General features: G+C 48.1%; 1 protein-coding gene, 5 non-coding genes and 1 pseudogene across 6 annotated transcripts in view; all 7 read right to left on the bottom strand.

Moving 5' to 3' along the window:
- Window positions 1-3,174, bottom strand: part of LOC125927229 (olfactory receptor 1F1) — a 4,661-nt gene extending 1,487 nt beyond the window's left edge. Inside the window, exon 1 of the mRNA XM_049637385.1 lies at window positions 2,521-3,174. Coding sequence (XP_049493342.1) covers window positions 2,521-3,108 — 588 coding nt within the window. The 5' untranslated portion in view covers window positions 3,109-3,174. The remainder of the gene's footprint in view (window positions 1-2,520) is intronic.
- A 3,503-nt stretch (window positions 3,175-6,677) lies between these two features.
- On the bottom strand, window positions 6,678-6,777 carry LOC125927789 (uncharacterized; annotated as a pseudogene).
- Window positions 6,778-12,128: 5,351 nt separating this feature from the next.
- On the bottom strand, window positions 12,129-12,201 carry TRNAR-CCU (transfer RNA arginine (anticodon CCU)). The gene has a single exon. It is a non-coding gene; the product is annotated as a tRNA-Arg (tRNA).
- Window positions 12,202-14,484: 2,283 nt separating this feature from the next.
- On the bottom strand, window positions 14,485-14,556 carry TRNAP-AGG (transfer RNA proline (anticodon AGG)). The gene has a single exon. It is a non-coding gene; the product is annotated as a tRNA-Pro (tRNA).
- A 445-nt stretch (window positions 14,557-15,001) lies between these two features.
- On the bottom strand, window positions 15,002-15,074 carry TRNAK-CUU (transfer RNA lysine (anticodon CUU)). The gene has a single exon. It is a non-coding gene; the product is annotated as a tRNA-Lys (tRNA).
- Window positions 15,075-18,890: 3,816 nt separating this feature from the next.
- On the bottom strand, window positions 18,891-18,962 carry TRNAP-AGG (transfer RNA proline (anticodon AGG)). The gene has a single exon. It is a non-coding gene; the product is annotated as a tRNA-Pro (tRNA).
- Window positions 18,963-20,117: 1,155 nt separating this feature from the next.
- TRNAP-UGG (transfer RNA proline (anticodon UGG)) lies at window positions 20,118-20,189 on the bottom strand. The gene has a single exon. It is a non-coding gene; the product is annotated as a tRNA-Pro (tRNA).
- Window positions 20,190-21,727: the final 1,538 nt, after the last annotated feature.

The following is a 21,727-nucleotide window of genomic DNA, read 5'->3' as shown; positions in this document are numbered from 1 at the left end:
CCCCCCCCCCCAAGGATTCGGAGAGGGTGTCAAAGGTAGAAGGGTAAAGATGAGCTGGTGTTCTTGGTTGACACAGTGGAGCGGGAAGCCCCTGTGGGTGTAGCCACCATGGCCCAGAGTCAGACTTCAGTGGAGAATAAAGTAAATTTGTGCTCGGATAGCTGCAACCTGAGCCCATAGGAGGGTGCAAGAGTTGTCCCCAAAGGGTTGTGAGCCACAATCATCAATGCTGCAGCAAAAAGGTCTACAGCAGACCACACAAGACTGAGATTCAGGAGCTGCACTGTTTGCTAGTCATTCACACAATCATGCCAATGGACGGGTCCAACTTCCGGTTCTCTCTCTTCACCTGGGTGGGAAAGGAGGACTGGCTGATCCCTCTGAATGAGCTTCTGGGTGCTTTGACACCAAGAAAGGACTGGATACCCCTGATAATAAGTGACAGGTAAGGTGGGGCAGAAATAATGAAGACATAAGGAAGTGATGACCTTAATTTCTATTGCAAGCTGAAGAAATTGGTCAGGGAGGCTACATGTGGGATTAAGGGACACAAACAGGGAATTATGCACCAGGAAGTATGTGGCAGCATTTCTTGTAGTACCGAAACACTCGAAATTGTTCAGAGTCAGGGAATGCATTCGTGAATGGACCAAATATTATGTGGCCATTAAAATCACATTTCTAAGACTTCTACTGACATGGTAAGAAGGAAGTGGAAAATTGGAACACAAAATTATATGGCAAGATTTCAGGCAACTTTTCTAAAATTATATCCACAGGTGTATAACAGCAGCCATCTTGGAGCAGCAAGACTGCAGGTTATTTTTGCTTTATTCTTTATGATTTCTGGTGCTCCATATTGTGCAGGGCACGTTAGGTATTACCTAACATTGGTTTAAAATGAAGCAATTTTTAAAACTCCTACTCAAGAAATAATGTCCAAATTAAAACTAAGGCAGTATGCATTCACCCTTTTATTTTTTTCCTTTCAGCTAGGCTTTGGTCTGGGAGCAGTGCCAGGCACTGGGGTACAAGGCAAATACTATGTGAATTGGGGTATGGAAGAGTTCGTAATCTGTGGAAAGCACTTGTTGGAGTGGAAGAATAAACCAAAGGAAAAAAGAGAGAGCTCAATAATCAGAAGAGAGAATCAGGAGCCATCGTGGATGACAAGGTGACATTTGACTTGCTTCTTGAAAGTGCAGGAGGGTGTTGATAGGGGGTGTGTGTTCCTTCATGCCACAGAGAAGAAAGTAGGGGGAATTGGTCCAGGCAGAGGGAACAGGAAGTGTTCATTTGCTCCCCTGGAATCAAAGACTGCCCTACTGACCCCACGCTCCATGGTATGAAAGCCAACCAGGATCCTCGCCATCGAAATGTTTCCCCGTTCTGTGCTGCTTTGCCTCTTGAAACTCTGGGCCACTTGCCCACCTGGGCCTCTGAGCCTCACCTGAAATTTTATTACCCACTTTAGCCCTCATATTTTACTCTATTCTTTTTGCCTGAGTCTCAAATCTTTTTTTTTTTTTTTTGAGTCATCTCTACACCCACGTGGGGCTTGAACTCATGACCTGAGATCAAGAGTTGCGGGCTCTTCTGAATAAGCCAGCCAGGCATCCCTCAAAACTAATTTCTGTTATCATTCCTGTGACCCAATTTTTATGACCGACCAAGACAGAGGACATGTAAGGAATACAACAAGGACCAAAGATTCTCCACTCTGACTGCACATTAGAATCATCTGAGGCTTTTTAAATCTCAGTGTTGTGGCCCCACCCCCAGAGATTCTGACCTATTTGGTCAGTGTTGGATCTTGGACATCAGTGGACTATAAAAGCTTCCAGGTAATTCTAATGTTCAAAAATATGTGTCACCTGTATCCTTCCAGACAGACCATTTAAAAAGGAAACACTTGACTTAGGTGTAAAATAATTCAAAAGTTAGTCATTAAAAAAGAAATCTCATTACTGGTAGATGCAGCAGGAGTACGGGTGAATTCAGGCCACAGGTAAGTAAGTAAGTAACAACTGCCATCTACATTCCCCTAGCACAGACATGAATAAGTTTGTTTCCAGACTCCCTTTGACAAAACATCTGCTCTCTGATACTCAGTTGATTAAAAAAAAAAAAAAGTTTTCATGAAAATGAGATTCAGCTTTGATTCTCTCATCGGACAGAAAATGTCTTTCTTCCAACCACTTTTCCAAGAGCCCTTTTCAAGTCCCTGTTCCTCAGGCTGTAGATGAAGGGGTTCAGCATGGGGGTCACCACGGTATACATCACAGTAGCTGCTGTGTCCTTCTCAGAAGAGTGTGAGGACAGAGGGTTGAAATACACAGCAATGATGGTGCCATAGAAGAGGGAAACCACGGCCAGGTGTGAGCCACAGGTCGAGAAGGCTTTCCATCTTCCTTTCGTGGACGGAACTCTCAGGACAGCGCAGGTAATATGGACATACGAAGCCAGGATGCAAATAAATGGAGAGATCATGATCAGAGAACCCTCAGTCAGAATCATCACCTCATTGAGGTGGGTGTCAGAGCAGGACAGTTTCAGGAGGGGAGTCACATCACAGAAGAAGTGGGGGATGGCATTGTCTGCACAGAACGAGAGTCGAGCCATCAGCAGGGTATGCAGTAGGACATTCAGGTTGGCAATGACCCATGACCCAGCAACCAGCAGGGCACAGAGCTGCTGGGTCATCTTTGTCGAGTAGTGTAAGGGGTGACATATGGCAACAAAGCGGTCATAGGCCATCACAGCCAGGAGGAAATTGTCCATGTCCACGAACATGAACACAAAATACATCTGTGTGAGACACCCAGAGAAGGAGATGGCCTGAGTCCCAAGGATGTGGTTGGCCAGCATCTTGGGGACGGTGGTGGTGGAGAAGCAGATGTCCACAAAGGACAGGTGGCTGAGGAGGAAGTACATGGGGATGTGCAGGCGGGGGTCCACGCTGATGGCCAGGAGGATGAGCAGGTTTCCCAGGACCGTGGCCAGGTACATGCTCAGGAAGAGCGCAAAGAGGGCCTGCTGCTGCTGGGGCTGCCTGGAGAGCCCGAGGAGGAGGAACTCGGAGACACTCGACTGGTTTGCTCCTCTCATGGGGCTAGAAGCTGGTGCCCAGAGGCAGACAATGCAGGAAAAATTCAAAAGCCTTGAAAATGATGGTCAAGGTTGTGCAACTAAGAAGACTCCTAGGAGAAAAACTGAGTGACACAGGTGAGGCATTAGAACCCTGCTCCCTGTGTGTTTTGGCCACTGATGGCCTTTTTGTGCGTGCATTCTTTCAATATCAAAATGAGGGCCATGCCTCTGGAAGGACATTGAGAGATTGGGACAGTGGTTTTGTCCGGAAATTCTTTGTATGTTTGAGTTTTCTACCATGATCACGTATCTTTAAATAGTGTCATAAATCACTAAAGATATAAAAATATTAATAGAGACATTAATATTCATAGTACTGGAGAACACACGCTCTGTGGTTACCACAGAGACTGAAATATAGTAAGCATACGCCTTAATAGAGGATATTGATGTCTTTGTTGTCATTAGTGGTGTTGCCTTAGAGAACATTTTTCAGTTGCATCATCTCTAATCCGGACATGCTACACATTGTGAAGATGTTTCCTCTGTAGATGTTATCAGTAATCACTCAGAATGGTAACATTGCTGCTGCTTCTTCCTGGGCTCACATTTTCTGAGCAATTTATGGTGCTCTGAGCCAGTCCTTCTTGGTTATATCCACGGAGCTCCCTCTAGTCTAACTTGTAAAATGGAAATGGAAATAATCCAGATATATGGGCAGACACTCGGCCAATTGTTTTTCCTTACAGTTCAGGTCTCATAAACAGACAAGGCATAGATGGTCATATATGACCACAAGGGATGATTGATGATCTCAGAACTGTTTCCTTGGCTCCACTTAAAAGAAAGATGTAGCGAGGCCTGCCCCTGCAAAGGCTTCCACCTTAACAATCAGTGATTGGTAAAGCCCCACTGATCTGACTCTTACCCGGAAAGAAGGGCAGTTATGACAGTCACCAGGAGTCCCAAGCTTGCTTCACTTTTCCAGACCTGGCCAGAGATTATTGGTTTGAGGGGAATGGACTTGTCACTGGGGTTTTCAGGCTAAGTCTGCATGAACAAGGGCTAAAGCACAGAGACTCAACCCTTGGTGCAGGAAGGATGTTTGAGAGAATCAGAGGGCCAGCTCTTTACGAGAGCCACCATGGCCACTAGGGCCATATTCCCTAAGAGACTCATTAGAGAAAAGGAGCAAGTAATTGTCCCTTTTCCTCCTCGGGCTCTTTTAGGTCCAACACTGGTAATAAAGACCTATTGTCGGAGTTACGCAATTACTGCTTTAGGGCTTGGCAACAATCTTGGGGGAAATCATCACCAAGAACTTTTCTACTAGAGAAAACTTACAGTCCTATATTTTATACTCCACTCCCACTGGGGTAGTGTCCTTGTTAGGAAATATACATGATGCTACATATTAAGAGAATAAACTTTGAATTCACACAGCTGTGTCCTTAATTCCCAGATCTGCCATTACCGGTTGTGTAATCTTGAGAAATCTATCAACCTTCACAGAATCACAAAATAATATTCACCTTGTACAGTTGTGAAAATGAAGTAATTTGAGTTAAACACCTCATGACCCTTAACCTCATCGATGCACTGGGCTCGAACCATGTCCAGGACGTAGAAGCTAAAGATGTTAAGTGATATTTACATCTATCGTCCTCTGCTCAGTCATCTGCGTTCTGGATAAATATCATTTGTAAACAGTGTCTTGTGTTTCTCTTCAGATAGCAGTAGTCATTTTTATACAGGGTCAGCTGACAAGTTTTTTATCCTCCTATATTCTATATTTTTATTATATATTTAATTTGAGGTAGACTATGAACCATTATTGAGTCCATTTATAAATTAGTATAACATGGGTGTCAATGAGGAACATAGAATTTCTGAGTCCAGTAAGTATCACTACATAGCACTGAAGGCAAGATCTGGCTTTAAGGCGCCCATAAAGCTTTTGGTCTTATGCACTGAAAAATTTACTTTCCTAAGCTGATAATATTAAAGAGTTACTCTTAAAAACCATCCACCTCAATCAGAAGTGCCAGTTGAATCACTAAAAAAAGTCTTCTGGAGACCAGTGTTACTCTAACTGATCTTACACTTAGGTTATTTATAAAGAATGTATTCTTCATGCTGATTATGATGTCTTAATAAATATCATTCACCTGTCCCGAGTAACTCAAGGTAAGAACTTCAGGGCCATAGGAATCCCCAGGTCTCCATAAGATACATGTTATCAGATATCAAGTTCTGTACATTCTATCTCCAAAAATTGGCCTAAAACCACCTCACCATGTGAATTATCAAAAATCTGTGGAGGAGGGGAAAGTAGTCACTGGATTACTAAAGACACTGTTTGCAAGCGACAGAAAACCAACTCCTACCAGTTTAAGAAGTGGAATCTATTGGCTGATGTAATTGCAAAGTCCAAATTTCTTGCAGGTTTCAGGCAGGGCTAGATTCAGGGACCCAACTAATGACATCAGGACATGTATTTCTTATCTCTCTATTCTGTTAGCTTCTGTTTGACTTCGTTCTACAGACTGTGTCTCTCCATGTGGCAGATAAGATGGCCACCAGTACCTCCAAACTCACATCCTCCTAAACTAGCAATCGCTGGGCACATAGAACTTCTCTCTACCCATGTTTTTTTTTTTTTAATTCTTTAAAAAATTTTTAAGTTTACTTATTTATTCTTGAGAGAGAGGGAGAGAGAGAATCCCAAGCAGGCTCTGCACCACCAGCACCAGAGCCTGGTGTGGGGCTCGAACCCATGAGCCATGAGATCATGATCTGAGCCAAAATCAAGAGTCAGACACTTAACCAACTGAGGCACCCAGGTGCCCCCTTTTAAAATTATTTTTTGGGGCACCTGGGTGGCTCAGTTGGTTGGGCGACCAACTTCGGCTCAGGTCATGATCTCGCAGTTTGTGAGTTCGAGCCCCGCATCGGGCTCTGTGCTGACAGCTCAGAGCCTGGAGCCTACTTCGGATTCTGTGTCTCCCCCTGTCTCTGCTCCTCACCTGCTCACGCTCTGTGTCTGTCTCTCAATAATAAATGCATGTCAAAAAAATTTTTAATTATTTTTAATGTTTTATTTATTTTTTTTTAATTTTTTTTTTCAACATTTTTTATTTATTTTTGGGACAGAGAGAGACAGAGCATGAACGGGGGAGGGGCAGAGAGAGAGGGAGACACAGAATCAGAAACAGGCTCCAGGCTCCGAGCCATCAGCCCAGAGCCTGACGCGGGGCTCGAACTCACGGACCGCGAGATCGTGACCTGGCTGAAGTCGGACGCTTAACCGACTGCGCCACCCAGGCGCCCCAATGTTTTATTTATTTTTGAGAGAGAGCATGGGAGCAGAGAGAGAGGGGGACAGAGGATCCAAAGCAGGCTCTGTATTGACAGCAGCAAGCCTGATACGGGTCTTGAAGTCACAAGATCATGACCTGAGTCAAAGTCGGTGCTCAACTGACTGGGCCACCCAAGCACCCCTAAAATTATTTTTAAAGATTTATTCCCTTTCCAGTGTAGGCACCGTGGAGTGGTTCAGAGGTTTGGAATGAGGCTTCGCAATTTTTTTTAAATATGGAAGCTTCACGAATTTGCGTGTCACCCTTGCGCAAGGGCCATGCTAATCTCTGTATCGTTCCAATTTTAGTATATGTGCTGCCAAAGCAAACATGTGATTTTGTTTAGTAAACTCTACCCCCAAAATAGGACTCAAACTCAAGGACCCAAGATCAAGAGTTGCCTGCTTTATCGACTAAGCCAGTCAGGTGCCCCTACCAGTGTTTATTTATTAACTTCAGGTGAGACCATGATAATTTCTTCTTGGGTCATATGCCCAAATCCGAACCAATCATTCTGGATGGGAGAGTAGGATGTTTTGGTAGTCTTGGGTCTCAAGCCCAATGCATTCCATGTGGGAATCCAGTGATGTACATTATCATCATGACTAAATGTAGGCAGGGAGGAGTTTCCCAAACAGATACAAAGAATGGGAATGGGAAGGAATGTCCTTGAACAAAAAATCTAGTTACTAAGATCCACTCTTTGCTCCAACAGCTGAGTTGTACAAAGGATTGGAGAAGGAACACGTAAGACAAAAAGATAAATTAGTAAGCTGTTCTAAAAGGTGAACTAAACAAAAAACAAAATCTGCAATTAATGATAACCCAGTATCAGTGAGCACTCCTAGCACCTAGATCTTGGCTTCTAAACACCATTTCCTATTAAAAAGAATTAGGATTCCATAGAGAAAGGGCTGATTGCAAGTCTGGGCAGGAATAAGATAAGGTGGGTATAGCACATTATATGTATGTAAGTAAATAAGCAAATACTCAAAGTTCAATGAGAACATTTCTAAACTGCAAATGACATTCAAATGAACCACTATATCCACACATTTTTCTTTTTCTTTAGGCTTGAAATTTTTCAAAGTAAAGATATGTGAATAAATAGAGATCTTTAAAAAGGAATAAAGATGTGATATTGAAAAGGCTCCCCCCCACTGGCCAAATTTGAAACAATTTGGGCGTCAAATAAATAAATAATAACTATAAGTAATTACAACACTTTAAAATATTAAAATCTAGAATCAGTAATAATAGTATAAAAAAGAGAAAAATATAAGGTAATGTGTTCTAACTGGAGGTGAAAATCAATAATTAAAGAGAAAGAATTTAGCATGTACTCTGTCTTTTAAAAATGATCTGAAGTTCATCTTGGGTTCATTTTGGGGGGAAAGCTCTTCTTTACAGAACAATGCCAATTAAGAAATATAGAAAAATGAACCCACAAACATATGGCCAACTAATCTTTGACAAAGCAGGAAAGAGTATCCAACGGAATAAAGACAGTCTTTGCAGCAAGTGGTGCTGGGAAAACTGGACAGCGACATGCAGAAGAATGAACCTGGACCACTTTCTTACACCAGACACAAAAATAAACTCAAAATGGATGAAAGACCTAAATGTAAGACAGGAAGCCATCAAAATCCTGAAGGAGAAAGCAAGCAAAAACCTCTTTGATCTTGGCCGCAGCAACTTCTTACTCAACACGTCTCCGGAGGCAAGGGAAACAAAAGCAAAAATGAACTACTGGGACCTCATCAAGATAAAAAGCTTCTGCACAGCAAAGGAAACAATCAGAAAAACTCAAAGGCAACCAACAGAATGGGAGAAGATATTTGCAAACGACGTATCAGATAAAGGGTTAGTATCCAAAAATCTATAAAGAACTTCTCAAACTCAACACCCAAAAAACAAACAATCCAGTGAAGAAATGGGCAAAAGACATGAATAGACACTTCTCCAAAGAAGACATCCAGCTGGCCAACCGACACATGAAAAAATGCTCAACATCGCTCATCATCAGGGAAATACAAATCAAAACCACCATGAGATACCACCTCACACCTGTCAGAATGGTTCACAATAACAATTCAGGCGACAACAGATGTTGGTGAGGATGCGGAGAAAGAGGATCTCTTTTGCGCTTCTGGTGGGAATGCAAACTGGAGCAGCCACTCCGAGAACAGTATGAAGGTTCCTCAAAAACTTAAAAATAGAACTAACCTTCAACCCAGCAATTGCACTACTAGGTATTTATCCAAGGGTGCATGTTTCAAAGGGACACATGCACCCCAATGTTTACAGCAGCACTATCAACAACAGCCAAAGTATGGAAAGAGCCCAATGCCCATCGATGGATGAATGGATAAAGAAGATGGGTTACATATACACAATGGAGTATTACTCGGCAATCAAAAAGAATGAAACCTTGCCATTTGCAACTACGTGGATGGAAATGGAGGGTAGTATGCTAAGCGAAATTAGTCAGAGAAAGACAAATATCATATGACTTCACTCACATGAGGACTTTAAGATACAGATGAACACAAGGGAAGAGAAGCAAAAATAATATAAAAAACAGGGAGGAGGACAAAACAGAAGAGACTCATAAATATGGAGAACAAACAGAGGGTTACTGGAGGGGTTGTGGAGGGGTGATGGGCTAAATGGGTAAGGGGCACTAAGGAATCTACTCCTGAAATCACTGTTGCACTATATGCTAACTAACTTGGATGTAAAAAAAAAAAAAAATGAAATGAAATGAAATGAAACATTCCATGTAAAAAAAAATGATCTATCTTATGTTGTCTAATTTTACATTCACATAAAAATAAAAAAAGAAATATAGAAAAATGATAGAACTAAGAAACCTTCATTCTTTAATTCCCAGTGAAATAAGTGATTGATACAATGATTATGAAGGAATGTTGAAAGCAATATGTCATAGAGGCATTTGGGTGGCTCAGTCACTTGAGCCTCCGACTCTGGATTTCAGCTCAGGTCATGATCTCACAGTTCATGAGGTCCAGCCCCATGTCAGACTCTGCTCTGACAGCGTGGAGCCTGCTTGGGACTCTCTCTCTCTCTCTTTCTGCCCCTCGTCCACTTGTGCACGTGCTCTCTCTCGCTCTCAAAATAAACTTAAAAAATTGTTTTTACAAACTCACTACCACGACCATCTTTCCCAGTGACGCAACCTTTACCAAGCTCTCAGATAAAATCACTAATACCTCCGATTCCAATACAACACCATAGGATTAATGGAAGGCTTCTCTTTTCCCATTTCCATCACTGAGAAATCTGGTTCCCATTAACCTCAATACATTAACTTATTTGTTTAGCTTCCTGTACATAGCCCATTTCCTGACCAAGCTGCCTTCTAGGTTGGCCACAGCAGGCTGATTTCCGGCCAGCCCTGTACCTGGCCCTGTGCCAAACTAGCCCTCCTGTCTGATCTCAAATGAGAACTGTTTGCACCAACGTTTATGGGCTTGATTCTCTAGACAAGTGGCTCACAACCATAAGACACTGGACATATGGGGGTATCTTTAGTCGTCATAACTATGGGGGTGCTACCGGCATCTAGAAAATAAAGTGCAACAATGCTGTTAAACATTCCACACTGTACAGGAGAGCCCCCTACCACAGAGAATGATCTGGCTCACGCTGTCAAAAATGCTAAGGTTGAGAATATAAAAATCTAATTTAAATGATATAGGACTAGGCACATCAAAAGATCTGAGTCTTGCCAACTTAAGAAGTTTCATTCGAGGACATCTACTGGGCATGTATTTGAGGCAAGTCGGCTTTCTCGCCCTCCTCTGCTGCCTAGTGTGCAAGTCTAGGGACGTGGACGTGCACACGGCCCAGCAGGATTCGACCCAGGTCTCCTGGTCAGCAGGTGGCTCAGGGACTCCAAGGCCCAGGATCCTGAGGCAGGGGCTCAACAACAAAACCCACCCAGCAGGAATACGTCTCCACGCTGAGAGCTTGTGTCTCCCATAAGCTGTAGGTCCCAAAGGGGCCCGAACATACCCAAAGCCACTCGCCTAAGAGAGTCTTCATTCTCTCAAGTGTTTATTTTTTTTTAAACGTTTATTTATTTTTGAGACAGAGAGAGACAGAGCATGAACGGGGGAGGGTCAGAGAGAGAGGGAGACACAGAATCCAAAACAGGCTCCAGGCTCCGAGCACTCAGCACAGAGCCCGACGCGGGGCTCGAACTCACAGACCATGAGATCATGACCTGAGCCGAAGTCGGACCCTTAACCGACTGAGCCACCCAGGCGCCCCACTCAAGTGTTTATTGAGCACCTACTATAAGCCCCTACTGGTAATACCGCAGTTAGCAAAATGTTTTGTTGTTGTTGTTGTTTAAGTAGGCTGCACACCTGGTGTGGAGCCCAATGCAGGGCTTGAACTCATGACCCTGAGATCGAGACCTGAGCTGAGATCAAGAGTTGGTAGCTTAACTGACTGAGCCACCCAGGAGCCCCCAAAATTAATTTTTAAGACAGAAGAAAAAAGGGAGTCGGATTCCAGATCAGAGGAAGTTGCTGCTTTTCATTTTTGTTTTCTTCCTCACCAGGCTCCAGGTCTGCAGCTTAAAAGAGCACACCCACATTTAACCTGAACACAAAACACACTAGTCATCTTCTCAGGGGCCATTGATTCTCTCTCCCCCGTTAGGATACTAGCCCTGCTCACTTTCATTATTTAAAGGGGGATAAGGGGGTGGTGCCTGGGTGGCTCAGTCTTTGAGTTCCCAACTCCGGATTTCCGCTGGGGTCATTGATCCCAGGATAGTGGGATTGAGCCCCTTGTAGGGCACCACGCTGAGCATGGAGCCTGCTTAAGATTCTCTCTCTCTCTCTCTCTCTCTCTCTCTGCCCCACCGGCACACTCTCTCTCCCTCTAAAATAAAATTAAAAAAAAAAAAGAGGAAAAGGAAAATGAGGGGGGAAAAAAAGCACTAGAGGTGGGTAGTCTGAGATTCAATTCCGGATGGGGCACCTTAGCAAGCTCAAAAGCCTGGCGTGGTATTTCCGGGGACACGGGACCTTTCAGTCACCAGTATGCTGAGTCACATGTCAATCAAAGACATCGTTTGCTAGACACCAAATCCTGGGCTGACACTGAGATTCTAACAGTGAGGCCCTGGAGGAACTATAAAGAGTCACAGAAGTAATTATATTGAAACAACAGAAGCCCAAGCAGAAAATCACCCATAATCTTAACCCAGATCAAGACAATGTCATTGCTGGCCGGCATCACCTCAATTCTTGCCAAGCGCCCATTCAATTCTGACATTTATATCACAGGTGCAACGTCTGTTCTCCACATTTTCTGTGTACCTGTCGAGTTCCATACTCTGCATTTTGCTAGAGTCTCTTTTCTCTCCCCTCCCCTGTGTGTTTCTGCGTGTTCACAGCTTTGTACACCGTTTCTTTCTTGGGCAGTCCTGCAAAAAGGGCTGAGGGTTGGGAGTTGCCATTTTAGGGAAATAGGATCCCATCTCTCTCATACTGGAATCTTTCAGGCCCCTGGACTTGGGCTCCTGTAAGTTTGAACATTGGAAGCATGAGGTGACTGCCCGATTCCCCCTCACCTCGTTCGGGATACGGTTCCTAGAACCTAAAACGTCCCTCTAACATGTAAAGGTTAGACCCACCCGACTACCCCAGGTGGGACTCGAACCCACAATCCCTGGCTTAGGAGGCCAGGGCCTTATCCATTAGGCCACTGGGGCAACCGCCAAGATGCTTGCTTAGTGGCTAGAAAGTGATCCAGAGATTGCTTTGGGTTTTTACTCAAAACCAGGCCGAGTCCGTAGTGTGTATTCCAGCCTCCGGGAAGAGCCACCCTCCTGGAAACAAGCGCCCCCTCCCCGCGGAGGTCCCGCGCAAGGGGGCGCAGTCGCCACCCGCAGCGCCCTCTGCCTGCGTTCCTGCAGCTCCTCCACAGGCCTCGCGGAGTCTGGCTCTTCTGTTTGCTCCAGAAGGGGTCCCACGCTCAAAAACGCACTGGATTCTCCTTCGGATGAATGGATTCAGAGTGCAGCAGGGGGCTCCGGCTGGGTCAGACGGTGGAGCGTTGGGCCTGGCCACCGGGCTGTGTCGTTGACAAGTGTTCGGTCCTCTCCGGGCCCAGCGTGACCAATGACCCCGCAGAGCGCAGGGCTGGGAGGTAGACGGTGCGGGGCCGTTACAGCGTGCAGGGAGGAGGCGACCCTCCGGGCTCTCCGAGGCTCCCCCGCGGGCCGAAGTCAGAGCCTCCTGCGCCGCGGTCCCGCGCTGGGCGCCACAACTCCGGGCTTGGCTGACATCCAGGGGATGGAGACAACCCGGAAGATTCTACCCTGGGCCTCACCTTTCCAGGCTCGCGCGCGAGAACTGGCACCGAGCGCCAGACCAAACCCCTCCGCTTAGGGCTGCCTGGAGCCGAAGGTCCGGGTATCGTGCACACACACCCTGCAATTTTCCTCGCAACACTCCCCCCAGTTATTCACTGAGGCTTGTAATATAGCCAACGATTAAAAAAAAAAAAAATCAGCAGAATCTGGAGCCGCTCATGATTCTCTCTCCCCATCGCCCTAAGATCTCCGGGACCTCGGAGCCTCCCTCGCCATACCTCCAAATTTATCCTTTATCATTTGTGCAACAAAATTCGGGAGAAAGGGGGACCTCGCCCTTCCGGTGAGAGAGGTCTCCGCACTCGCTCGCCTTTTATCTAAAATCATCTGCATTTTAGCGGGAGGAGGCGGAGGCCCCCTGAAACGCGCTGTCCAGCCGCAGCTGGCGGCCCGTGGGGGCGGGACAGGGGTCATCCATGCATCCTCCTCTCGCGGGGCCACAGGTTCAAGGCGGAACTCAGGAGCAAGTTCTGCTCTCTGCCTTCGCCTTGCCTGTTTGCGGAGAATTGGCAAGTGCGCTCGGTGCGTCCCGCAGGTTTGGGGATCCACGCACCCCCGTGGTTTTCCACATCCGTGTAAATGCGGCCAGGAATTTTTTTTTTAACTCTCTCGAAAGCTCTTCATCGCTTTTATGTGTGTTTGTTTTGAATATCCATCATTTCCCGTTGTTTTTAGCCAGTGGGTTGGTTCCCCCCCCCCCAACCCCGCCCATTTGTGTTACTGGAAACTGTAAGTCTCTCCTGGTGGTTTTCTTTGTAGCAATTTCCTCAAAACTACTAACAATTTTTTAGAAACAATAAATAAAGGTTAAAAACAAACCAACAAAAAAACTTTGGGACAGGGATGACTCCCCCCAGGAAATCTGATTCGACGGACAGCCGCGGGGGCTTGCATGGGCTCTGGAAGAAAGAGATTTGGCCTGAGATTTGCCCACAGTTGCCCAGAAAGCGGGACCCTTCACCCGTGGTGGAAAGCAGCTCTCAGGGATTGGAACTCCTTAGGGGTCAAAGTCAAACCCCACCTGGGTCTCCAATCGCCTGGACCTCACAGCCTGACGTTCAGAGAGTAGCACAGGACCCTAGTCGTGACTGCACTCAGTCCCCTGGCGGGCTCTGGGACCAAGGCGGGGGGGGGGGGGGGACAAGGAAATGGGGGGGGGGGGGGGGGGAAGAAAGGAGAAGGGAGAAGGGCCCGAGCGCCTCCCCAAGTGCGCACCCCACTCTGCCCCCGCAGTCGTGCCGGCGTATGAAATCCTGGATGCTCAGCAGCGGGCCTCTGAATGCCACCCGGGCATTGCTGGACTTGAACCTCAAAGTTGTGACTGTGGGGAGCGTTGCCTCTCACGGATTCCCCTCCCCCAACTACTGGCCTTGCACTAAACCTGACTCAGCCGCGGGAGGAGCGCCCTCCCCGGGGAGGCCTGCACGTCTGGAGCCCCAGGATTCCAATCTAAAAACTTTTAAAAAGCACCCGGGGTCGACCGTAGGCTTTCAAAGATTCTCTTTTAATTCTCTCTTGCAGTGTCCTGTTTCCACGCCCAGTGGCTGAGGTCCCGGGACAATTCCTCAATCTCTGAGAGGGTTTTGCACAAAAAAACAAAAAAAAAACAAAAAAAAAACAGGGCTCGTCCGGGATTTGAACCCGGGACCTCTCGCACCCTAAGCGAGAATCATACCCCTAGACCAACGAGCCACAGGGACGCGTGCCTCCGGCTCTGTTTATGACTTCGTGGGGACCCGGGGGTTGGGACAGGCGGGACCAGGGAAGTGACGCGAGAAGGAGCTTCGGATTTCACACCCGCGGGGAAGGGCTGAGTTCAGAAGCGGGTGGGCGGGCCCCTCACGCCCCCCCAATCCGCCTCAGCTCTGACGCAGTAAGGAGCCCAAGGCCACGTAGACGGTCCGTGCGTCCCGGCGCCTCCCTGAAGTCACTTTGCAGACATTCCTCGTGGCCAGGAGCACCCTGGCGACACCTTGGGGCAAAAGCCAGCGCGGGGCTCCCGGTAGGAGGGGCAGCTTTGCGTGTCTTTCGATTCTAGGTCAGTGGGACACGTTGCGGGGAGGCGCAGCCCCCGGTGTCCGTACGACTTCCTAAACTCCTCCTGCAGAGTTTTATGGCCCAAACCAAGAAAACAACCCGCCCAACGTGGGGCTCGAACCCACGACCCTGAGATTAAGAGTCTCATGCTCTACCGACTGAGCTAGCCGGGCGCCCATTGGTCGCGACTCTAGATGCTAAAGTGATCTGAAGTTCATGGGAACCAGGTAAAGCAATGAATTGGACCTGAGCACCAGGGACGGTTCAGTAGCCAAACCCCCGGGCCCCACACAAATTCCCCACTGCAGCAAGGGTGCTGCCAGCCCAGGACTTCCCTCCCGTCCTCGGGGCCTCTAGCTGGGGAACCCGCCTGGGCCCTGTGCCCGCCGAGGCCGACCTGGCGTCAGGCGCAGGAGGAGTAGCCCCCGCAGCTGGGTGAAGGGGCCGGAGCCAGCGGCGGAGAGAAAGCCTAAGCCAGGATGTACCACAGTTAGTTTAAACACTGACCCCTTGACAGACATCTGGATTATTTCCAGGGTTTTTTGGGGTGGTGTGTTTTTTTTTTTTTTTTTTGGTGTTTTTTTTTGGGGGGGGGGGCTGTTACAAACATGTAACACCCAAAAAATACCCAAAGGTGCAATCGAGGTCATATGGTAGTTATCTGTTTCCCTTTTAAAGACACTGCCACATTGTTTCCTAGTGTGGCCGGGCCGTTTTCCTTCCCCATCAGCAGTGTATGAGTGGCCCAGTTTCTCCAACAAAATGTTCAATAGAAAGAGTGGCAGCATCCTTGTATGTCCAATCTCAAAGACAATATTGCCAGGGATTCACTATCAAGTATGAAGTTTGCCGTAGTATTTTGTAGATAATTTTGGTGATTATGGGTGTTATCTCCTCTTGCTAGTTTGCTAAGAATTTGTTTAAATATTTATTTATTTGGGGGGGGGGATGAGCAGGAGAGGGTAGAAAGAGGGGGAGAGAGAATCCCAAGCAGGCTCTGCACTGTCAGGGTAGAGCCCCAAGCAACATTTAAACGCACCAACCAGGAGATCTTGACCTGAGCCAAAATCAAGAGTGATACACCTAACCCACTGAGCCGCCCCTCCTAAGAATTTTAAAAGTCATAAATGGAAGTTAGATTATATTGAATACTTTTCCTTGAATTTGTTGCATACATCAGATTTGTCTAATGTCAAATAAACTTCGCATTCCCTAGGATAAACTCAACTTGGCCATGGAATATTATCCTTCTTATATGTCATAAGATTTGGCTTGCTAGTATTTTGTTTCAGAATTTACATCCATTTCCATGAGATTATAGATTATGTGCTTTTAAAATTCTTTCTCGTGCTGTTTAGTTTTCATATCAGAGTTGTGCTGGCCTCGTAAAATGTGTTGTGGGATTCCGTCTTCTATTCTGTGAAAGATTTTGTGTGAGATTAAAATTTAGTTTCTTGAATGTTTGGTAGCATGCCCCCACTGAAGCCATCTGAGTCAATAATTTTCTTTGGAGGATAATTTTTGACCATTGATTCATTTTATTTATTAATTTAAAGGCCATTTACATTTTTATTCCATTTTGATCCCATTAAGGCATGTTTGTTGTTGTTGTTGTTTGTTTGTTTTTTAAGAAGGCTTTCTGCCCAGCACAGAGCCCAACACGGGGCTTGAACTCACAATCCTGAGATCAAGACCTCAGCTGAATCAAGAGTCAGATGCTTTAATTGACTGAGCCACTCAGGCACAAGGCATGCTTTTTAATTCAAAGGATTATGTATTTTTCTAAATTTTCACAAAGCTGTTTAGCATATGCTTTTAAGTTATGTAATGACTGTGAAGTCATTCTTATCCCTGATATGGGTTGTATGTCTTCTTCCTTTATTTTGTAATCAGTTTTTGCAAAGTTTTATCAATAACTGTTTTTTTTTCAAGATCTGCTTCAGGATTTGTCATTAATCTCTATAGTATGCTTGTTTTCTAGTTCACTGATTTCCTATCTTATTATTTTTTCCCTTGTTCTAACTTCTTTGGGTTTATTTTTGCTGTTCTTTTTCTAACTTCTTGACATTAGTACTCAACCTTTCTTTTCTATTATATGCATCTAAGACTATCAACTACTGCTTTAGCTAGGTCTTACAGGTTTTGGTATACAGTATTTTCACCATCATTTATTTCAAAGTATGTATTTCTTTGAACTTTCTTTGTAATTTGTTCTTTAATCATGGAACTTCTAAGGTGTGTTGCTTAATCTGTAATCATATTGGGATTTTTTTGGGTTTTGTGGTATATATTTCGACCTATTTTTCATTTACTATTTCTGCACCTTTTTAAGCTGTTAGATACATCTATTGAATTTTGTTTCACTTTTTGTGTATTTTTATTTTTAGAAGAATTTACATCTTTTTCAATCTTCTAGAGCATTTTACATAGCTTCTGTTCTCAAAGATATTTTAATTAGTCTTCCATTAGTTTATGCATAGTAAGATTAGTTGTATTATGATCTGTGTCTTCCAATCTTAGCATCTGAAATCTTGGCAATTTTATTTCCATTGCTTGTTGTTCACTGGTTGTTGCTCATGGTGCCTTATTTCCTTGTTGTTCTTGTTTGTTTTGTGAGTTGCCCATTTCCCTTCTAAATTTCTTGATGTATGGAATTCTGTGAGACCTAGAATAAAAGCGTGTCTGCACAGAAAATTGCTGTTGATTTCAGCCAGGGGCTCAAGGACGTACCATTCATGGGTCACTTTAAATTAAATCTTCTACTTGAGGGTTTTGTGTTTTTTTCCCCCAATCGGTCCTCAAGTACACAGAATTGGATTGTTCATGATCCTTGGTTCATAGTGAGCTCTCAAACTCACCATCCTCAACACAAAGGAAGACCGTGCCACTAACAGTTGTCCAACACCACGGGCCTCTCCACCACCACGTTCTTTTGCTTCCTTCTCTCCGGTGTAACCTCCTTCAGATCCTCTAAGAGGCAGAAGGTCCTGGCACACCATGGCACTCTTGTTTCCACACATGCTGAAGGCATCTGCTGGGAACTTGCAACTCCACAGAAGTGCTTTCCCTGGGCCCCGGAGCCCGACGACGGGCAGGGAAAGGCTGGAGGAGTTCATCCCTGTCCCCTGAGTCCCACTTTCCTTTCGGGTCCGGTACTGGGAGGAAAGGTGCCTTCCCCGCTGAGGGAGTGTTTTATAGGAATTTGGCACCTGAAGCATCCCCGCCTCAAGGTTCTGCAGAACAGCGTCCACCCTTGCAGAGCTCTTGAACGTGGTCGGTCGGGCTTAGTCACACGTGCAACATATTATTCTCTAATACAGTTTTAAAGTGTTAACATCTGTTTGACCTTTTAGCTGATGGGGCAACGAGTGAGTTCACGGTCTCAGACCAATACGCCCACTATTCTTCAAATGCTTAGGTTTTCAAGCTTCGTCGTGTTGGCAGGACCCGGTCCGTTTCTCACGCGGCGAAGGCGACCCCCATCCACACACAGCCGGAGCTGCAGAAAAGTGGGGAGGGGACCCGGCTGGGGCAGGGACCAAGGCAGGGACCAGGGCGGGCAGGGGCTGCGGGGAGAGCCCCAGGAGGCCACGCCCACGTGTGGGGGGAAGGGCTCGGCGTCTGGGGGTCCCTCCGGCCACGCTGCAAATACCAGAAGTCCATGGCCAGTCCTCAAGCTCCCGCACTCCTGAGCCCGGGACCGCGCTGGGGCCCCGCCTGGCCGCGCCAAAGGCGTCCTGGTGCACAGGAAGGAAGGACATCTTTCTCCCACCCCGGTGCCTCCAATTCCGACCGACAAAGCAGCATTTAGAGACATGGCTCTATCAACGCTTTGGCGACTGGGCCCCAATTAAATTTTAAAGGCAGCGGTGGGCGGCACTGAGCCAGCTTGAGGCCTTTTTAAGCTTCCCTCCCCCGGTGGAGCCTGGCGCGGGATTGGGGGTGGGGGTCTCGGGCCAGCTCTCCGATCCACGGGGAGACAAAAAGAAGGGCTCGTCCGGGATTTGAACCCGGGACCTCTCGCACCCTAAGCGAGAATCATACCCCTAGACCAACGAGCCCTGCTGCAGCTCGTGTCCAATCTCCTCTTTGTGACCGATAGGGCTTCCAGGGCGGGAACCGCGGAGCAGCACGGGGAGATGAATCGGTTTCAGATCCGTGGAGAAGGGCTAGAGGTTGGGATCCACGGCCGTGGAGGGAACCTAACACTCCCTGCGCCCATAAAGTGGGGGACGGTTCCTGCGTGCCCGCAACAAGGTGGCCTCCGCCGATTCCGCTCGCGCTCCGCCCCTGGCGCGCAAGGGCGGCCAGCCGGGCAGGGGGTCCGTGCGTCCCCGCGCCGCCCTGTGGTCACTCTGCAGGAGCTCCTCCCGGCTGCTTTCCCCTCTCCCGCCCCTGGCAAGATCAAACCAAGACATCGAGTTTCCGACGTGGAGCCTACAACCCACGAAGCTGACTAAACCAGGCGGCCAGCGACCTTCCTGCCCTAGGGTGACCTCGGCCCGGAAGGGCTGGCCCCTGGAGGGGGATGGATCAGACCATCAACCAGACCCCGCACCGGGGCGGCTCAGGGATGCCCTCCCCGGCTCAGCAGGGGCGGGAGGAGGGTCTTCAGGTCCTCAGGTGGTGGGGAGGATGAGGACACCGCCCTCGGGGCAAAAGGACTGCGTCCAGGGGTCGGGGGTCGGGTTCCCAGCACTCTGCTGTCTCTGTGTCCCTCCCCGTGTCCAGGCGCGACCCACCCCCCGAGGACCCGGCAGATCTGGGCTAGCGGGTTCTCTTTGTGCTGTCTGACCACCTAACCACCACCCCTCCCCATCCATGGCGCGCATTTCCTTGAGCTGTCATCTGGGCAAGCCCGGGGGAATGAAATTCTGCCCACGGAATCCAGGGTGTCGCTCCCTCTCTCCCCTCCTCCCTCCCCCCCCCAAAAAAAAAATCAAGTTAAGGGTAGGACTCACCTGAGACTCCAGCGGGGATCATCTGTACTCCCAGAAGAACCAACGATGCACTTTGCCTTACTTTAGATAACCTCCTCTTACTTCCCGGAGTGGTCTCCTTTAACCTCGGTGCCGCGGATTCCCAGCCACGGGAGATACAGACCATGTGCGTCTCACGGCTCACGGTGCCCTAGGTCCCACGCGGGCTGTGCCATCAGGAGCCTCCGCCTGGTGGGTGCCGTCTCCGCTGAAAACGCGGACGGGAAAACGGAGGGGGGGCTCGTCCGGGATTTGAACCCGGGACCTCTCGCACCCAAAGCGAGAATCATACCCCTAGACCAACGAGCCACCACGACACGTCTCTCCCTCCTTCTTCTGCCGCTGACGCACGCGGAAGCGCTGAAATCACCCCGATAGCTCAGTTGTCAGCGCGTGCACCTGTGAAGCCGGCCCTGTGGGTTCGCGGGTTCGCAGCCTCTGTCAGATTTCGGACCGAGGGTTAGTTCTAGGCTCATCAACGGTCCACGAGCGGCCCCAGCGGAAGGAAGACCGAACCGCGCGGCCTCTCCCCAACCCACCGCTTCCCAGCTACGCAGCTGATCGCGGCAGCGCGCAGGGCAGGGCTCGTCTCCGGCCCAGGCTTGCATCCAGCGAAGGAAAGAGAACTGCAGCTGTGCCCAGGGTGGACTGCGAGGGACACAGCTCACCCGCAGTTGGTCGCAAACCGGGACCGATGCTCTGCCTCCAATCAGCGGCGCCTGTCTTCCTGGGCTGGAGCGCTCTACATTGGCCGCGGACGGGAGTGGGCGGGGAAAGACGCAACAGACACTGGAACTCACAAACTACTGATCATTGGGGCCCCTTCTCAGGGGCGGGAAAACAGGCCTGACCCCTCGATTCCTCATTCCCTTGAAATACTTTGCTGAACTCTGACACTGAGTTCGGGCCTTGGGATCCAGCTCCTTCGCAGGGAGTGGGGCAGAGCCAGGGTCTGCCAATTTGGGACAAGAGACTGTTCAGGTTCCTGCCCAAAGGGGTCAGGAGGAGTGTGAAATGGGAAAGCAGAAGAGGCCGGAAAAGAGAGAACTAAGAGGGGCCTCAGAAAGAAAACCTGGGCTTCCACCAGCCGGGAGTCGCCCGGTTCAGTGAGGAAGGAGGACTGGGGCCGGCAAGCAAACTTGAAGCTGGGACAGGAGTTAATGTCTCAGGGCAGTGTTCTAAATACTTAACAAAAACAAAAACAAAAAAAAAGTTAAGTAAGTTAATATCCCAAACAAATCTTTGAGTCACGAGCTGGGATTATCCCCACTTCACAGCTGGATAAACTGAGGTCCTTGAGACGCTGGGTTTCGGGGGCCCAGATCTGTGGGGCCCAGATGGAAAATAGTGGAGCCTAGTCCTGTAGCTCTCCTGCAGCCTTAAAAGAACTGCCCAGAATGTGTGTTCTGCACGTTTCACATCTAGGGGAAGGCTCAAGGCCCCAGCCCACAAGCCAAGGAAACCCCCCCCCCCCCAGGATCTCTCCAGAAAGCACAGAGTTCCCCTGAGGCTGAGGCTGGGGGTACAGTGAGTACCAACTTGGTGACAGTTTCCCAGCGACAGGAGGGCTGTGAACAGGGTCTCCTAGACACTGGGAGGGGTCCCTGCAGGGAAGCACTGCCAGGCTGGAGTAAGGAAGGCAGGCACAGAGGGAGTAGAGCCACCTGCAATTGGGTGGGGAGAGCAGAAAGCCCCAGAAATTGGCCCCTGTCACTGGGGTCAGGTTTAATTCTAAACGTGTCCGTTCCTTATTCCCTCTGCTGTCTTCACCATCACCTGGGCTCCTGGCTTTCTCTGCCCATCCCTGCAGGGCCAGGGTGTCCCAAAGGGCTACTGAGGGCAGGGGA

This window comes from Panthera uncia, chromosome E1 (assembly GCF_023721935.1).
Source record: "Panthera uncia isolate 11264 chromosome E1, Puncia_PCG_1.0, whole genome shotgun sequence".
Lineage (NCBI taxonomy): Eukaryota > Metazoa > Chordata > Mammalia > Carnivora > Felidae > Panthera > Panthera uncia.
Note: the sequence above shows the minus strand (reverse complement) of the source record. Positions and strands in the feature narration are given on the sequence as shown.